This window comes from Stegostoma tigrinum, chromosome 2, assembly GCF_030684315.1.
Source record: "Stegostoma tigrinum isolate sSteTig4 chromosome 2, sSteTig4.hap1, whole genome shotgun sequence".
Lineage (NCBI taxonomy): Eukaryota > Metazoa > Chordata > Chondrichthyes > Orectolobiformes > Stegostomatidae > Stegostoma > Stegostoma tigrinum.
In genome coordinates, this window is record NC_081355.1 from 116,517,705 (window position 1) to 116,535,131 (window position 17,427).

The following is a 17,427-nucleotide window of genomic DNA, read 5'->3' on the forward strand; positions in this document are numbered from 1 at the left end:
CTCACTTACTGTCAAACTGATTAGAATTTCCAAAATGGTCAATGGTTCATGGTCAAAATGGTTAAAATTTAACAGCTTCTACTGTATGTACAGGCTGAGAGGTGTGAGAAGTGAGGGCTATTTTACGTATTAATGTTTTTTTTAAAGGATGTTAATCAATTCAGGCCTTCCACTGGCCTGCCCTGTACCCAGCAGCCTCTGCACTTGTTCTGGTGTTGCTGGGTCTGACTGCTAGAGAAGCCTACAACCCTGGAATTAAATACCTACTTCCAGGCCACTTTAGCCCAGATCAGATTAGTAGAGTGAGGAAATACTCAGAATCTGTGTTTCTGACCCTCGAGTGAATATTTAGGTCTAAGAATGTTTAGAGCAGAAGTTATTTCACGCAAACTATTGCCATTCTTTACACTAAGTGTTTCTTACAACAGCTCAGAAAACTGAGATGACCGCAGCAACTACATGGGTGGCACGGTGGCTCAGTGGTTAGCACTGCAGCCTCACAGTGTCAGGGACCTGGGTTCAATTCCAGCCTCAGGTGACTGTCTGTGTGGAGTTTGCATATTCTCCCCATGTCTGCGTGGATTTCCTCCCACAGTCCAAAGATGTGCAGGCTGTGTGAATCAGCCATGCTAAATTGCCTGTAGTGTTCAAGGGTGTGTGGGTTATAGTGGGACGCTCTAAGGGGTAGTGTGGACTTGTTGGGCCAAAGAGCCTGTTTCCACACTGTAGGGAATCTAACCTATGAAGTTGTATGTGTTATGTCTGATTGTCCTCTTAATCTTTGCCTCAAGACGCTGCGATCAAGGCTGAGGAGTTAATTGTCCATAGCTGGGTTCTAATGCTCTGATTATTTCTGCTGGAGCCAACAGCCTTGATACATGGAAATTTGAAAGCTGAACCATTTTTATGGCCATTGAACCCAACAGGTTGACCCTTCCTGGTCTGCCAAAACTGCTGTCTCTGTAGGAACAGAGAAATGGGTATAGTAGCAAGTGCACAATTAAAGTAGCTTGAACACACAGCAATTCTGAGTATGATTCCTGGGTTACATTATTGTTTAACTAAATATTGAACTATGAAAATTCAGCGTGGATTAATGTCAAAATATACCAGGGCACATTTCTTGAGCAGCTTGGCTTCTAACTGGAAATCCACTGCCATTTTGCTGAAAACCAGCCCGAGGTAAAATAGAAGACCTAGGGCTAGATTTTCACATCATTTGAGGGAGCCTTGAGACTAATTCTGCTGTGGCAATGTGGCCTCTGGCTCAAAACTGGATGGAAGATGGATCTTCTGGGGGTCCAGGTAACCTGGAGACTAACCTGCTGCCTCCAGTCACAGGCCCAAAGGAGAAACGAAGAAAGGTCCAAACCAGAGCAAGCACATTTGGGTCTGTTCCCAAAAAGCTTCAACCTGGTGCTCCTCATGCAATCAATGGCTTATCTTTATGTGTTTGAACCTTCAAACCACTTTAAAACCACCTTTCATCCATATCCCTCTCCCTCATCTTCCTCCATCACCCCTTCTCACCCTTCACCTTGAACACCTCATTCTCTCATTTTCACCCTTTCATTTCCCTCATTCTACAATTTCATACTCTCAGCCATTATATACTTCATAAACAGAACTTGCAAACCTTATTATAATCGGTGAAATCAGTTGATTAGAACATTAGGCTCCTTGGTCTTCAAACCAGTTGTGTACACATAAACAATGAAAAAAATAGACAGTTGGCTTGCAGCCAAGAGCCCATAACACTCCCCAAATAAACAGACTTCAGAACCACTATCTCAACAGAAGTCTATACTAATGCATAAATGCCAAGGAAAAAATTCAACGTTTTACACATATTACATCATCCTTCCACTCTACCTCGTTATTCATTTGATAATTTTTTTTAAAAATCATTAAAAGATATTTTCAATGTTGTTCTTTTACTTGACAATTTGCCTAGTTGGCAGAAGGAATAAAATGGCAAATACTTTGGTGACTAAGTAGTTGCAGCTTCTAAAGGGTGAACTATAACGAGGATGTAGAGATCCTTCAGCATGATCTCAGCAGGTTGGGTGAATGGGCAAATCAATGGCAGCTTTAATATTATTTGGATAAATGTGAGATAATTCACTTTGGAAGCAAAAACAAGAAGGCAGAATACTACCTGAATAGCTGTAAATTGGGAGAGGGGAGAGTGCAGTGGGACCTGGGCATCCTTGTGCACCAGTCAATGAAGGTAAGCATGAGATGCAGCAGGTGGCAAAAAAGGCAAATGGTATGTTGGCCTTCATTGTGAGAGGTCTCGAGTACAGGAGCAGGGAGGTGTTGTTGCAGTTATACAGGGACTTGGTGAGACCACACCTGGAATGTAATGTGCAGTTTTGGTCTCCTTTTCTGAGGAAGGATGGTCTTGCTCTTGAGGGAGTGCAGCAAATGTTTACCTGGCTGATTCTGGGGATGGCAGGTCTGATATGTGAGGAGAGATTGACTCGGTTGGGATTGTTTTTGCAGGAGTTCAGACAAATGAGGGGGATCTCATAGAGACTGATAAAATTCTAACAGGACTGGACAGTGTAGATGTTAGGAGGCTGTTCCTGATGGGGTGTGTCCAGAATCAGGGGTCGCAGTATGAGGATTTGAGGTAGACGATTTAGGATGGAAATGATGGAAATTTCTTCACCCAAAGAGTGGTGAGCCTGTGGAATTCATTACCACAGAAAGTAGTTGATGCAGAACATTGAATGTATTCAAGTGGTGACTAGATACAGCACATGGGGTGAACAGGATCAAAGATTATGGGGAAGAAGCAGGATTAGGCTATTGAGTTGGACAATCAGCCATGATTGTGATGAATGGTGAAGCAGGCTTGAAGGGCTGACTGGCCTCCTCCTGCTCCTATCTTCTATGTTCCTAATCACAGCACTATTGGGATTAATCTGAATAAACAAAGATATAGCTGAAGTTAGTGTTTCATGAGGAAATGCAAAGAAAACAAAACTTCTTTATTAACTTTAAAACTCTAATACAACTCTACTCCATGGTTCACACCTCCATTGATACCTCTTCAAAAATTGGAAAATGTAGAAGAAATAGATTCTCAACAAATTCACAGTGCGGTTTGTTGCCTTGTTAGTATAAACATCCAGGTTCTAGATTCTCAGTCTTTCCCCAGTCCTAGTGAAAATGGACATGAGCAGAAATGGAAGCAGGATGTCTGGCTGCCCTGCTTGGTGACCAATGTTTCTCTAATCTGCTACTGTTTAATCCTGACTGGATAATGAAAATCGAGTCTCTAGCATTTAGCATAAGGAGTTTACAAAAACAAAAGGTGGCCCTTACTTTCCTATTGTAATTTCATACGAAGTTAATTTGGATGGATACTAGTTTGATGAGGTTTAGCACCTTGTATGACTCCAGGGCTTTAGAAATTGTTTATTATACTATTGAGATTATGTGTTTTATTTGTTTTTGTTACAGACAGATGACAACCTCACTGAAGTATGGAACATAACTGGAAGTCAGGGTGATAGATGGAACAAAGGAATGATACATCTGAGAAAGATGCGTAACTTTGAAATCATATTTGAAGGAATCCGCACCAAGAATTTTGGAGGTGGAGCAGCGATTGATGATATTCAGTTCAAGAATTGTGCCCCAGGTATGTAAGAAATATTTGTGCACATTTCGAATCCCAGTCATGAGCTAAGAATTAGAATAAGAGCCTGCTCCTTGAGTGGGTTCTCAGCAGACCGAGGTGTATCTCAGATAAAAATGTTGCTTCAAACAGAAAATACTCCAGTCTGTTTAATAGTACGCCACTGTTGAAATTTTAGGATTTTATACAAGAAATCCAATATGAATGAAAGATAAGAATATGTACATAAACATACACATACACATAGAGAGGGTGCTGGTCACCACTGAGCCTGCATTCAGCCCCCATCACTAATCATTAACAGAGCAAGAATGAAATCCAAGGCTGGAGGGTAATGCAGTGGAGTGCGAGGTAGGCTGGGTGGACATTATCAGGTCCAGGCCAGCAGAGCTCGACAAAATGAACAGGGAGATGTAAACATAAAGGAAACCTCCCTGTCTTTGCCCTGTCATCAATCCAAGCAGTAAACTTTGTTGTGCTGCACACTTGACATTGGCAGTCCTATCACAGGTTAAGTCCCACTGGCACCAGGAAAAGGTGACCAGTATATAATGACCAGTAATTTGCATTGAAGAGCCTGGATTGGTCCATGTTGTCTGAGGCTTCCAGCACCACTTTCACCGCTAGAACATTGTGATGGGTATGTGGGTAAGATCCAGGAATGGCACCCATACATAGTGCCAATTTAACATTCCCTCCCACGAACCTGCTTGGGGCAGGGAAGTGGAAGAACTATAAAATTTAGCCTTATGACTCTCAGAGTTAATGTTTCTAAACTGAAATGTCAGCTAAAACCAAAGTTACTACCAAAATGTAAGAGGTTACATTTTTAGATCTAGCACAAGATTGGCATTAACAAATTAGCAGCCATTTGACACTTCAGCTGATTTATATTTTTATTGAAAGGTGTCAATACTTACTCTTTATCCAATCGTCTGTGTAGCCTTCAGTGTTTTCCTGTATGCAGTCAAGTAGAGTGAGAAGAAAATCTGATCACAATATGAAAGATCAGGATTAGCTTCAGTCAGATGAAGGGGGAATTGAGGAAAGAAATAAAAAGAGACGAAGAGACAGCAGATAAATTAACTGGCAGCTGAAATAAAAAGGAACCCAAAAAGCTTCTTTCAGCATAAAGATAGTAAGATGATAGTGAAAGGAGGCATGATAGGGCTGGTTAGATCAGACAGCTAGAGTGCAGTGCTCAATAAAGCAATTGGAGTACTATGTTCAAAATATATTCACCCCTCAAATAATTATATTTCCTCTGAAGAATCCATTATGGCGCAATCAGCGAAGGGTCACCCCCTATACTTCGGAATGTCAGAATTTTTGCTGATCTACTCCTGTAATCAGAGATTATTGGCCAAATAGTCAGAGCTGAGGCATTGTTTGGAATTGTGTATCAGAACAGTATAAATATCCTAGACCAGCTGACTCCATGGGAATTACCAGGGAAGTGAAACTTCCTTTGGGGCAAATGCCCGGCATCTGGAACCTTCTCCAAACCATTGGCATCCCTGAGTTATAGTCAAGGATTTCAGTGGCTTCTGACTCACTTAAGCTTAGTAGTCATCCAGGGAATGTTAACAGGTTAAAAACAGCTCAAACTCCCAGATAACTGTTAAGCCAAGACTCATCACTCAGCAGCACCCCGGCAACGCAAACTCCAAGACCTTGACACCATGGGACATACTTACTGTATCGGATATGACAGCCCCACTGCTGACCCAACAGCTGTACTCCAGCGACCAACATGACTGCATTCATCAGATTCAAAAGCCCATTCCCCACTCACCACCCACAAATTTCCTGTCATCTTGAGTACAGATGACTAGGTTGGGATTTTTTTTCGCTAGAGTCCGGACGAATGAGAAGGGAATCACATAAAGACTTATAAAATTCTAACAGGACTGGACAGGGTAGATGTAGGGAGGATGTTCCAGATGATGAGTGTGTCCAGAATTGGGGGTCACAATATGAGGATTCGGGGTAGACGATTTAGGATAGAAATGAGGAGACATTTCCTGATCAAAGAGTGGTGAGCCTGTGGAATTCATTATCACAGGAAGTAGTTGATGCCACAACATTGAATATATTCAGGAGGCACTTGGGGCAAATGTGATCAAAGGTTATGGGGAGAAAGCAGGATTAGGCTATTGCGTTAGACGATCAGCCATCATCGTGAAGAATGGCAGAGCAGGCTTGAAGGGCAGAATGGCCTCTGCCTGCACCTATCTTCTGTGTTTCTACATGTCTATGTATCTTAGCCCCACACCTCCATCATACATTTATCTTCTCTCAATCACTTTCAAAGTAGCTCCTGGATCTTTAAGTCACAGCATGCAGCACACTGACCTCTCCAATCTTGTTCTCGTAAAATCTTGGAGTCATTTCCACTCCTTTGGAAGACAAGTCTCCAGGCCAGGAAATATGTGTAGAGAACTCATCCAGAGAAAAGTGTCTTATTTTTGTTTTGTCAGGTTTGGAAATAAGATTTTCCGGTGAAGGAATATGCTCCAAGCAGCAGTCAATTGGTTAGGTAGAATGATAGAACTTTCAAGGAAAAGTAGCTACTAATGTCATGTGAACTAACCTGCTCATAGATGGAAGCAATTTGGTGCATCATGCCTGCATTGGCACTCCAAATGGACACTGTGACTTAGTGCCATTCTCATGCCTATTCTCCATACACTTGTACACCACTTCCACACAAAAATTCAACCAATGCCCACTTGAATGTCTGAATAGAACCTCTCCGTCATGTTACTGGAAGTTTGATGCCCTCTCTGAACCGTCTCCCACATTTAAATTTTGAAGATACATGATTGAAGTCCTGTTTAAGTCAATGACTTCCTCTATGTTGAAAGTGTTTATCAACTCTATTCAGCTAACATAACGCACCTCAGTTGATTCTTTTTTTCTGTTGGCTCCCACCACAAATCTGAGAAGTTATTGATATCTCTTGAATGGTTGACCAATCATGACCCCTTCACGGATCAATGTTTGGACGGCTGTTTATTTTTGGCCCAGTTTTCTCCTGGAAGTTGTAGCTCTCCTCCAACTGTGAATTGATCAAGGTAACTTCAATATTCAACAATTGAACCAGATGAAAATTTGTAAAACAACAGCACCTTACAGCACTTACCAGAGTTTGATTTTACCAACCCTTTGGAGATGGCTGGGAGGCAGGAAGGCTGCTATAATTATCCAGATGGGAAATCCAATATCTTTTTGCCACATTTGTCAGTTACGAGTGGCAGGAATCTCTGTGATGCAGGCATCCTCTGGGTTGCCAATAGCAGCAACAAATTGACCACATTGGGAAACCACCACGTAAATCCTAACAGCCTTCAATCAGATTGTTCGGGCTGCATGAAGGGCTATCCTTTACAATTGTTATGTACAACATTACATTCCTCAGGCACATTAGCACACTTTATGCCCATGGAGGAGTCCCTAGTAGCAATCTCCACTCACACAGAAACAACACCACTACTGAAATACAAAGACACTCCTTTCCCATAATCATTGGAGCATGACTGTTTTGTTACGTCTCACCAATAATATGTCAGTATACCTTAAGGGTCATACTTGTGATGTCATCATTGCATCATAGCATGATGGTATGAGGGTATATAAAAGCCTCAAACCCCAGCTTCTGATCACTTCCACCATCACACTCTCAGGAAGTGTATTTCTCTGTTGTGAACCTCAATACCAACACATGCACCAATGTGCCTGAGAAATGTAATGTTGTACTTAACAGTTGAAATGAATGTCTGCTGAGTTCATAAGTTTCTTCTGTTATCGGAGATAATACAAACGTGCCGGCAGCTGGTAAAGTATCCTGATGGGGCAAGCATATGCCAGTCACAAGCTAACTTGTTTGTTTGTGAAAATCACTTTGCATCAGAAAGATGGACGTGTCCTCTCCTTCATCTTACAGCATGTCACGTTTATTCCTTGGGGAATGTTGTATAATCTCAGCTCCCACAGCAGCCAGCTTTAAGGAAAGAGAAACTTATATTTATGTAGTGATGTCTTCATCTCTTATAAGTCCTCAGCGTATCTTAAAATCCTTGAAGTTCTTTTTAAAGTGTATTCACTGATATTTTGTAGAAAAATGCAATGGTAAGACCCTAGCAAAACAATAGCAATATGAACTGCTGTTTTATTAAGAAAATATCCATTGCGGGATAAAGATTGACTAGAACACTGAGAGAACTAATCTCATCATAGAGTCTCTGTTGTTTATTTGGAGGGTTTCTGATTTGAGGTCTGATTTCAAAGACAACACCTCCAACAGAATAGTATTTAAGAATCACCCAAGCCCAGGTACTTGGCACAACCCTCCAACTTGCAACCAACCAACAATGCAGGATTGAGGTATTATGGATAACAAAGTGGGGAGCTGGATGAACACAGCAGGCCAAGCAGCATCTCAGGAGCACAAAAGCTGACGTTTCGGGCCTAGACCCTTCATCGGATTGAGGTATTAACCATTTAAAACCAGTGCTGCTGGGTAGGACATTTCACCTGATTGCCAGACAACAGACTCCTGAAGTAAACGCTGTTGTCAGAGCACAGTCACAGCAGGAGGACAGTGGCAATGTTTCGTGGATGTCGTCAAAGCATCCCTGAAGAGTTTGAATATTGCTGCAGACCAAAACAGAGGCTAAACAAAACAGAAGGTTTACTTGCAATGGTAACAAACATATCAAGAAACTTTGTTAGTGCAGAAGTAGGCCATTCAGTGCCTCAAGCCTGCCCTACCACTGAGCGAGATCATGGTTGACCTGTTTGTGCTTTAAATCCATAGCCCCATCCTCTCCCAGTCACCTTTGATTCCCTCTACTAATAATCTCTACTTTAAAAATATTCGACGATCCCACTTCCACCACCTTCTGACGCAGAGAGTTACAAAATCGTACAATCCTCTGGTAGAAAAGAAATCACCTCATCCCTGACCTAATGGCTAATGCTTAATTTTTTAACATTGCCCTGTACTTCATGACTCACCCATGAGACGAAGCATTTTTGCATAACCACTTTGTTAAGACTGTTCAGGATCTTACGTATTTAAGTTACCGCCTCAATCTTTTAAATTTTAGGGGCAACAAAAGAGTCTGTCCAACCTATTCTCATATCACAACCCACTTCTTCTAGATATCAAACTGAGAGAGTACTTCTAAACCACAGCCAACAACATTTACATCTTGCCTTAAATAAGCACAACAAATCTGCACATTATTCAAGATGCGGTCCACCATTGCACGATATAATTGAAGCATAAGTCGCTTGATTTAATTTTAAATTCCTATCATCATCACATTCAGAGAAGAAATCAAAACATTGGGGAGAATCTGCAAACCTCTGAACAACTAATCCACTGACCCTTTGCGCACCATCTACTCCACATGTGACAGAAGCTGCAGATGATATTTATCAGCTATCTCAAAACCCATCAAGCCAGATTAGAAGCAAATCATCATCAAGCAGCAGCTTAAGAAGGGATTATGTATCAGAGTAGGAAAGGGGTTTGATCTAGACTGCTAACCATTGAGTGAAGGCTGACACTTTTCTGTCACCCCCCCACATATTAATAAGGCTTTAGATATTAAAGAGCAAATTACTGTCGACCACTGAACCAATTCTCTGATCTGAACTTATGAGCCATTTTTAGGAACTAAATTCATATTTATACCTTCTGCAGCATATTCCTTTGATAATATGTTTATCTGAACTTTAATAAAAGTAAAAAGCAAATATTAATTTGCAGTAGAAGGCATGATTGAAGACATACTAAGGTGAATGTACTGTAAGTCATTTCTTCCTGCATCTATGTTTAAATGTAATATAAACTGAGTGGGTTTCCCCCAACCTCTACAATGGTGGGATTTTGATGGGATGGGCATTCCAAACCATCACAACACTGCATTTCAAGGTAAGCATCATATAAATCCATCGATTGGCTTTTAAAAGAGAAAAAATGGCTGCAATCCTTGGGAGACTGCAGCTATGAAACTGGGAAACAGGGAATGAATTGACTGTCCTGCAATTAAAATTTAAAGCCTCATACTACCTGTCTACAGGAATGCAGAGTTTTGTGCATGTAGCTTCGCTGTGATGCTAATAACGTGAGCTTGTCATCTGACCTATGCTAATTATTTGTACTTTGTCACAATATATCCATTCATTCTTGAATTAGATAAATTGGATATTTGTTGCTACTTCAAGCTGGGCATCTCAGAGTGAGATCGAAATAATCAATTCCCCAGCCAACTTCTCAGTGTATCAACACAAGTCTAAAGGAAATTCAGTCTCCAATGGTCTTCCAGAAGCCATACAGTGCAGTATTTAAAGAAGGCAGCTCACCATCACCTTCTCCAGGGAATTAGGGATGGACAATAAATGCTAGTCAGTGACAGCCATCTCCCGTCAACAACTAATTTCAAAACATACCCTTAAAATTAAACCCCTTTGGGTGAATGTACTTAGGATTTGGTTGCAGACATGCTGTGCCTGCTTGCAGATGTTTCATCACCCTGCTGGGTAATATTGTCAATGAGCTTCTGGTGAACTGTTGGTGTTCTGTCCTGCTTGTAACTTATATGCCTCGGTTTGTTGGGGTGTTTGGTATACTTCCGGTTCTTTTCTTGGTGTTTGGGTATAATTCAATGTGTTTCTTGATGGAGTTCAAGTCAGAATACCAGCCCTCCCTGGCGTGTCTCTGGCTTGGATGATTGTGGATGTGTTGTCCCAGTCGAATTCGTGACCTTCTTTGTCCGTGTGTAGTGAGATAAAGTGAGAATTTGTCGTGTCTCTTGCTGGCTAGTTGGTGTTTGTGTAACCGTATTGTCACTTTTTCGGGTTTGGCCTATGTAGTGCTATTCAACAGTAGTACAACAGCTGCTGACGAACATAAAGGATGCCAACCCCCACAACCAGCAAAGCCAGTGAATATACAAAATACCATGCAAGGACTGTGAGAAAGACTGTGACTACAAAGGCCAAACCAGAAGAAAACTGACAATACGGATACATAAACTAGCCACCAAAAGATACAACCAATTCTCACTTTATCTCACTATACACAGACAAAGAAGGTCACAAACTCGACTGGGACAACACATCCAAAATCACACAAGCCAAACAAAACACATCAGGGAATTCCTGGAGGCCTGGCATTCCAACTGGAACTCCATCAACTAATACATAGAATTACATCCTGTGTACAAACAACTGAGAAACAGAGCCGGAAGTAATGCCAGCCATCCCAGCAAACCAAGGCACATAAATAATAAGTGGGGCAGAACACCACCGAAGGCGCGTTGACAATGTTAACTAGCAGGGTGACAAAACTTTTGCAACCAAACGCACCAGCTTGGCGAGCAGGTCTATAACCTCTTCCACAACTCAAGATACAAATCTTCTCCAAAGTACTTAGGATTTATTAGCAAATATAATAACTGTTAATTTAATTCTGTTTATTTGCATTATTTCAGATTGGAGTTTATCAGGCTTCTGTCTGGCTGCATCCGAATACAGCTGTCAAAATGCCAAGTGTGTTGAGTCTGAACTGGTCTGCGACTACAAACCAGATTGTGAAGATGGATCAGATGAATTTGACTGCTGTAAGTGGGTTTACTTTAACAATTCACTTATTCAAGTTAATTTTCAACATAACCGAACAGTCAAGCAAAAAAACATGATACACAGATATAAATTATTATTGGATACAGATGAATGATTTGCTTCCGGTTTGTGCTTCAGTAAGTTTTCCTGTACTTCTATCATATAAATCCTGAGCCATAATATCACAACTCTCTTAAGTAAACTAGCAATGTTATGAGCAAAGGAAATCTAAACAAAAAATTATCATTCTTACATGTGACATTTTCATTAGTGGATATATATTTTCAATTTTGATTTTCAAAAAACTTTTCAACATTATATGCTCTATTGATTCAACATTTGAACATGTGTATAAGAGACTAATGTGAAAAATCTATAAAGTCAATTTCAATTTTCATATATTGGAATCAATTACATATGCAGATATTATTGATAGCAGCTTCTACCTTTTGTTGAGATGACTTCTCATGCACTTAAAATATTATAAAGAATTTTGCCTGATTCTATTAGAAATATGTTCTTTTTTGATTTTATCAGATATGTGATGTAATTTAATATATTCCTCTACCGAGTTATAGCCTTGATGCAAAGGGGTACAATATTTGACTGTTGCAATGATTTATCTTCTCATACCTGAGTGAGGAACAGTCTATTTGAATACTTGGATACATTTATGAAAACAACTCATATCAGGACTACAAAATCAAGGGAAGGAAGGTTGCGGTGACAAGTTAAGGAGATTCTCTCTTACTGGTGACTGGTACCTGTTTATGACCACTGTTTGGAATAGTTGAGGCTTTAGAATGGACTTTGCCTTTTAGCTTTGATTTTGTTTTGTCTTAACTCAAGTTTCCAAGTATAGAAAGTCCCCTGCTCTTTACGAAAGCAAATATGGAGGCATGAGAAAACAATGGTGGGTAAAATTAGGGAGAATCCCAAAATATTCTTTCATTAAGAAAAGAATTGGGACATTCAGGCAGCAAGGGGATGATCTGTGTATGGAGCCAGAGAAATTTAGTAAGATGTTAAATGAATACTTCACTTCTGTCCTCACTTGGAGGGAGCATGTAAGTACAGAATTTGATGACAGGGACTGTGAAGTTCTTGAGTAATTTGATATAGGAAGTGAAGAGTTATTGAGGCTTTGGCAGGCTCAAAAGTGGACAAATCCCCAGGTCCAGATGAGTTGCACTCAGGCTGACGCAGGGCATGAGGAAGGAAATTACAGGGGCTTTGGCCCAAATTTTTAATTCGTCTCTGGCCACAGGGAAGGTGCCAGAGGACTGAAGGATAGCTGATGTGGTTTCACGTTTCAAGAAGGGTAGTAGAGATAAACTAGGGAATTACACACCAGTGAATTTCATGTTAGTAATCAGGACGCTATTGGAGAAAATTCTGAAGGAGAGAATTAACTCCACTTGGAGAGGCAAGATTTAATCAGGGACAGTCAGCACAGCTTTGTCAGATGGACGCCATGCCTAAAAAATTTGACAATTTTTCAAGAAGGTGATTGAGTGTATAGAGGAGGATAGTGCAATTGAAATAGCTTATATGGATTTTACCAAAACCTTTGACAAGGATACACATGGGAAACTGATAAAGAAAACAAAAAGTCAATGTGATCCAACTTCTCAAGAAGGATCCAAAATGGGCTTAGTGGCAGGAGTCAAAGGGTGGTAGTAGAAGGTTTTTTGAGTAAAGACTGGTGTCCAGTAGCATATAAGCAAAATCATTGCTGGGTCCTTCTTGTTCATGATGTATAAACAATATAGATGAGAATGTGGAGAGGATGATAAGTACGTTTGTGGAAGACCTGAAGATTGGCCAGTTAGTTTATGGTGAGGAAAAAGGTCTTAGTGTCCAGGGAGATATAGATGGGCTGGTCAGATGGACAGAGCAGTGGTAATGGGAATTTAAACCTGAAAGTCATGCAGGGATGCACTTTGGAAGAAGTAATAAGACAAGGCAGCACTCCATGAATGGCAGGAAACTACACATTTAGACAAACAGAGGGATTTTGGGATGCTTGTCCACAGTTCCCTGAAGGTGGCAGGACACATTAATAGGCTGCTTAAGAAGACACAAGGGAAACTTGCCTTTGTCAGTCTTGGCATAGATTATAAAAGGAGGGAAGTTTGGAGCTGTACAGGTCTTTGTTTAGGTCACAGCTGGTGTACTGTGTGCCTTTGTGGTCAAAACACTACAGGAAGGATGTGATTGCACTGGAAGAGGTGCAGAAGACATTCAGCACAACATTGCCCAGTTTACAGCGTTTTAGTTAAGAAGAGAGGCTGGGTAATGAAATAAATCCACAGAAGCCAGTATCCAAGTCACCCTTCATTTACCATGTGGAAACTCCTTGACTCTGGCGTTGCCTCGTCAGAATCAACACCAATATCTCTGACACTCCTCTTTTTATCTGTCAGCTGTGGTTTCCTCATTACACCAACTTGACCAGAATATCAGGAAACTCATATTCTATGAGGTCTGCCTGGCTGACCTTGTTGCAAATATTACATCCCTCCCACTCTGAGTGTGAGGCCCTAAGCTAGTCCTTTTTCTTGGAGTGTGTCTTAGGTTGTTTTAGAACTCGATAATCTTCTGCCAACTCAGCGTCTGATGCAGGTGGTATGTAATGCATGGCTGCTCACCTCTTGCACCAGGAGAGCCTCGGTAGAAATTTACTCTCTTCTACCACCAGCAATGGCTCTGATGCAGCCACATCCATCATGTCCATCTTGGATTCAGAAATCTCGCCAATGCTTGATGGAGATGGTGAACCCATAGGTTCTGGCAGTCTCTCCAACTGTTCCGAGGAGCAAGGCACAGTTCGCTCCCACACCATTTGTGAGTTTGCAGCCTTCATATGGTCCACATACTTGTTCAGGACTTTCACACCTACCTGAACATTATTCGTCATTTGTCCTGATCTCAAATCAACCATGCCTCTTATCCATGCAGGACCATTCCTATGGTTCTTACACCAAACTGCATCCCCTGAAGTAAACTGTCTCTCTTACTTAGCAGAGCCTTGGGCCCTGCATTGGCATTGGGAAGATCAGATTTAACCTGGTGAGGAGTTTTCTCCCCATTAGCAACTCTGCCAGTGCTATCCCTGTAGTTGCTTGTGCGGTGATCCAATAATCAAATAGGAACCAGGACAGCTTGTTATCTAGAGAGGCTATAAGCTGTTTCTTCAAGTCTGCCTTCTAATTCTGGACTCATCTTTCAGCTAGATCATTAGATGATGGACGGTATGGAGCTTATATGCCAAATTTCATCTGACTTTAGAAAATACTCAAATTCTCTTCTTGTAAATGATGGCCAGTTATCTGTGACCAACACTTACAGGAGTCTATGCATCAAAAAAGATAGGCATAGTTTCTTTATTGCTGTCCTCATGTTCGACGAATGGACTCTATCCACATCCAACCACTTTGAGTGGCCATTTACAATGACAAAGAATATTGAGCACATGAAAGGACCTGCACAGTCAATGTGTAACCTAGTCCCATGTTTGCGCAGCCATTCCCAAGGATGTGGGGGAGCTGCTGATAATTTTTCCTTGTTGGCATTCTGGGCACTGTCCCACCAACATGCCTATGTCTGCATCTAAGCCTGGTAAGCATTTTTTTAAGGGATTAAATCAAAATCACATGTCCCTGCCAGTCATCTTAACCTATTCAAAAATCCTGACACGGAGTTCCCTGGCTGTTGAATTGCCAAGTAAAATTGGTAACATCTCAGCATTGAAGGAGGCTTGGGGTCATAATATTGCTGAACTAAATTCATCAGGTTTTGAAAGGTTTTAGTATCTGGCGCCTAAGGGAAAGGTAGGCTCCTAATAACAGAAAAATCTGCACGTCCACAGGGTATCAGGAGAATTACTCATTGCTTTCATCTGCCTCGATGTCGTTTGCTCAGAAAAGATAGTTCATTCTTTCCACATACTGGGCCCAGTCTTCAACTCTGATGAAGGGTCTAGGCCCGAAACGTCAGCTTTTGTGCTCCTGAGATGCTGCTTGGCCTGCTGTGTTCATCCAGCCTCACATTTTATTACCAGTCTTCAACAGCAGGGTTGAACAAGTCAAGCTTCCCAAATAATGGCATGATGCAAGAAATGTTTACTGCAACTCCAAGACAATTGTTGCCAGCAGGTTTCTTCAGGAGCATGATTTGGTCTCATCATCACTGAAACAACCCCACAGTGGCCAGTCTCCCGAAATCAAGTCACCCTTTATTTACACATGGAAAATTCTTGACTCTGGTACAGCCTCATTAGAGTCAGCACTCAGACTGTCTCTGGCCCTTCTCTTTTTATCTGTCAGCCAGGGCTCTCTGATTGGGCCAGATTAACAGCCCCAATCAGGGAACTCATATTCCAAGAGGTCCAGCCAGCTGACCTCATTACAATCACTACAGGTAAGCTCAGGTTATTTTCTTTAGAGCAGAGTAGTGGTATAGTGGTATAGTGGTAACCTGCTTGAAGTGTACAAGATAATGAGATGTCAACAGGGTGGACAGGAAGCAGCTATGCTCCTTCATTGAAGGGCCAATAACAAGGTGGCAAAATTTTAAGGTAAAGGGCCAGAGGTTTACAGAGTATTTGGGGAAAAACATTTTCACCCAGAGACACTGCCTGGCAGGACAGTGGAGGCAGAAAAGCTCACAAACTTTACAAAGTATTTGAATGAGCACTTGAAATGTTGTCATAACATTCAAGGCTATGGGCCAAGTGCTGGAAAGTGGGATTCTTGTAGATAGTTTGGCACGGACTCAATGGGCTAAAGAGCCTTACCTGCACTGTATGCCTTTATGACTGTATGTCATTCACACATCAGGCATAGATCCTTAGTATTTCCTTGACTTCCCTGCATTCAAACCATCTATCTGACCCATTAAGTGCTGAGTTTTGTCTTGGTTCACCTGAGGCAATACATGTTGAAAAATTGGACAGATGGTCATGCACCTATAAAGTAACGAAAGCTCTTTATAAAAAAAGTTAAATAATACCTAATTTATTTTTTATGGTAATCATTATGTTTTGTGTTTTATATTTTCTGACCAGTATATATTTTTAACTTCAAAATCCATCTGTTTTTACTTATTTATGGGAAGTGAGCACTGCTGACAAGGCCATTATATATTTCTTATCCGAACTGGTTAATTGAATGCTGCCAAACTCTGTCATATTCCATCGTGTGGTAAATTGCTTTGATGTTATTTGGTTTTTTTTATAAAATGACCATTTACAATCTATTCTAACAAGTGGTGTGAGTGGCTTGAGTCTGGCAGCTTCTTGCTTTGCTTTTCTTTGCCTGAACTATGCTTGCCCAAAGTGGGTGATCTGGCTAGCCTCAATGCTTTATTTTATGGGAGATAGTTATCAGCTTCATGATTTCAGTTGAACATCATGGATGCCAAGAATCTGTTTGGGAATCTCCCAGTCAGTCATTGTAATTTTAGAGGAACATTGGCTAAAACCCGAAAATAGATTTGTGCTTACATCTGGCCTTCTGCCAATTCTCTGTGGAGGTCATGGTCATCAATTGGAAGAACTTCCCAAGGAAATTTATAATAAAAACATTAGACAGTAAGTTGGCTGCCAGGGTGTTACCTTCTCGTGCACAAATACATGGTTTGGTGTCAATTCCTCAACATAATTTATTAAAACATGTCTTTGTTTTTGCTCTTTCAGCCCAGTTTGTTAATATTCCAGGAAGCTGCAGTTTTGATGGTTCAACATCAAGTTCTTTGCTGACTAACTGTAGCTTAACGCAGAGGAATGATGATGATTTTGACTGGACAATAGCTAGCAAAAGCGGTACTGCAGGGACTGGTCCAGTAAGTGATCACACACCAGGTAAGTACATATGCTTTAATCAATCATGCAGCAGTATGTCAAAGCAAACTGCTGTTGTAATCCACGCTCTATCTTTTTGCACCTATTTCTGACTCCATGAAAGCAACTATCCCTGCCATTACCTCAGTTCCTTTGCTTCTAAGACCCTTGCTGATGCCTTTGTAGTCTCTACACTTGACTATTCAGAAACAAAGTTGCTGGGAAAGCTCAGCAGATCTGGCAGTATCTGTGAAGGAAAAAACAGAGTTAACCTTTTGGGTCCGGTGACACTTCCTCAGAA

The 17,427-nt window shown here is 41.1% G+C and overlaps 1 protein-coding gene across 4 annotated transcripts in view; it reads left to right on the forward strand.

Annotated features, from left to right (window-relative positions):
- The window catches only part of malrd1 (MAM and LDL receptor class A domain containing 1), a 414,264-nt gene that overhangs the window by 298,838 nt on the left and 97,999 nt on the right, over positions 1–17,427 (forward strand). For all 4 annotated transcript variants that reach the window (XM_048551253.2, XM_059638768.1, XM_059638771.1 and 1 more), the window contains 3 exons: positions 3,472–3,652; positions 11,155–11,283; positions 16,983–17,147. In XM_048551253.2, coding sequence (XP_048407210.2) covers positions 3,472–3,652; positions 11,155–11,283; positions 16,983–17,147 — 475 coding nt within the window. The remainder of the gene's footprint in view (positions 1–3,471; positions 3,653–11,154; positions 11,284–16,982; positions 17,148–17,427) is intronic.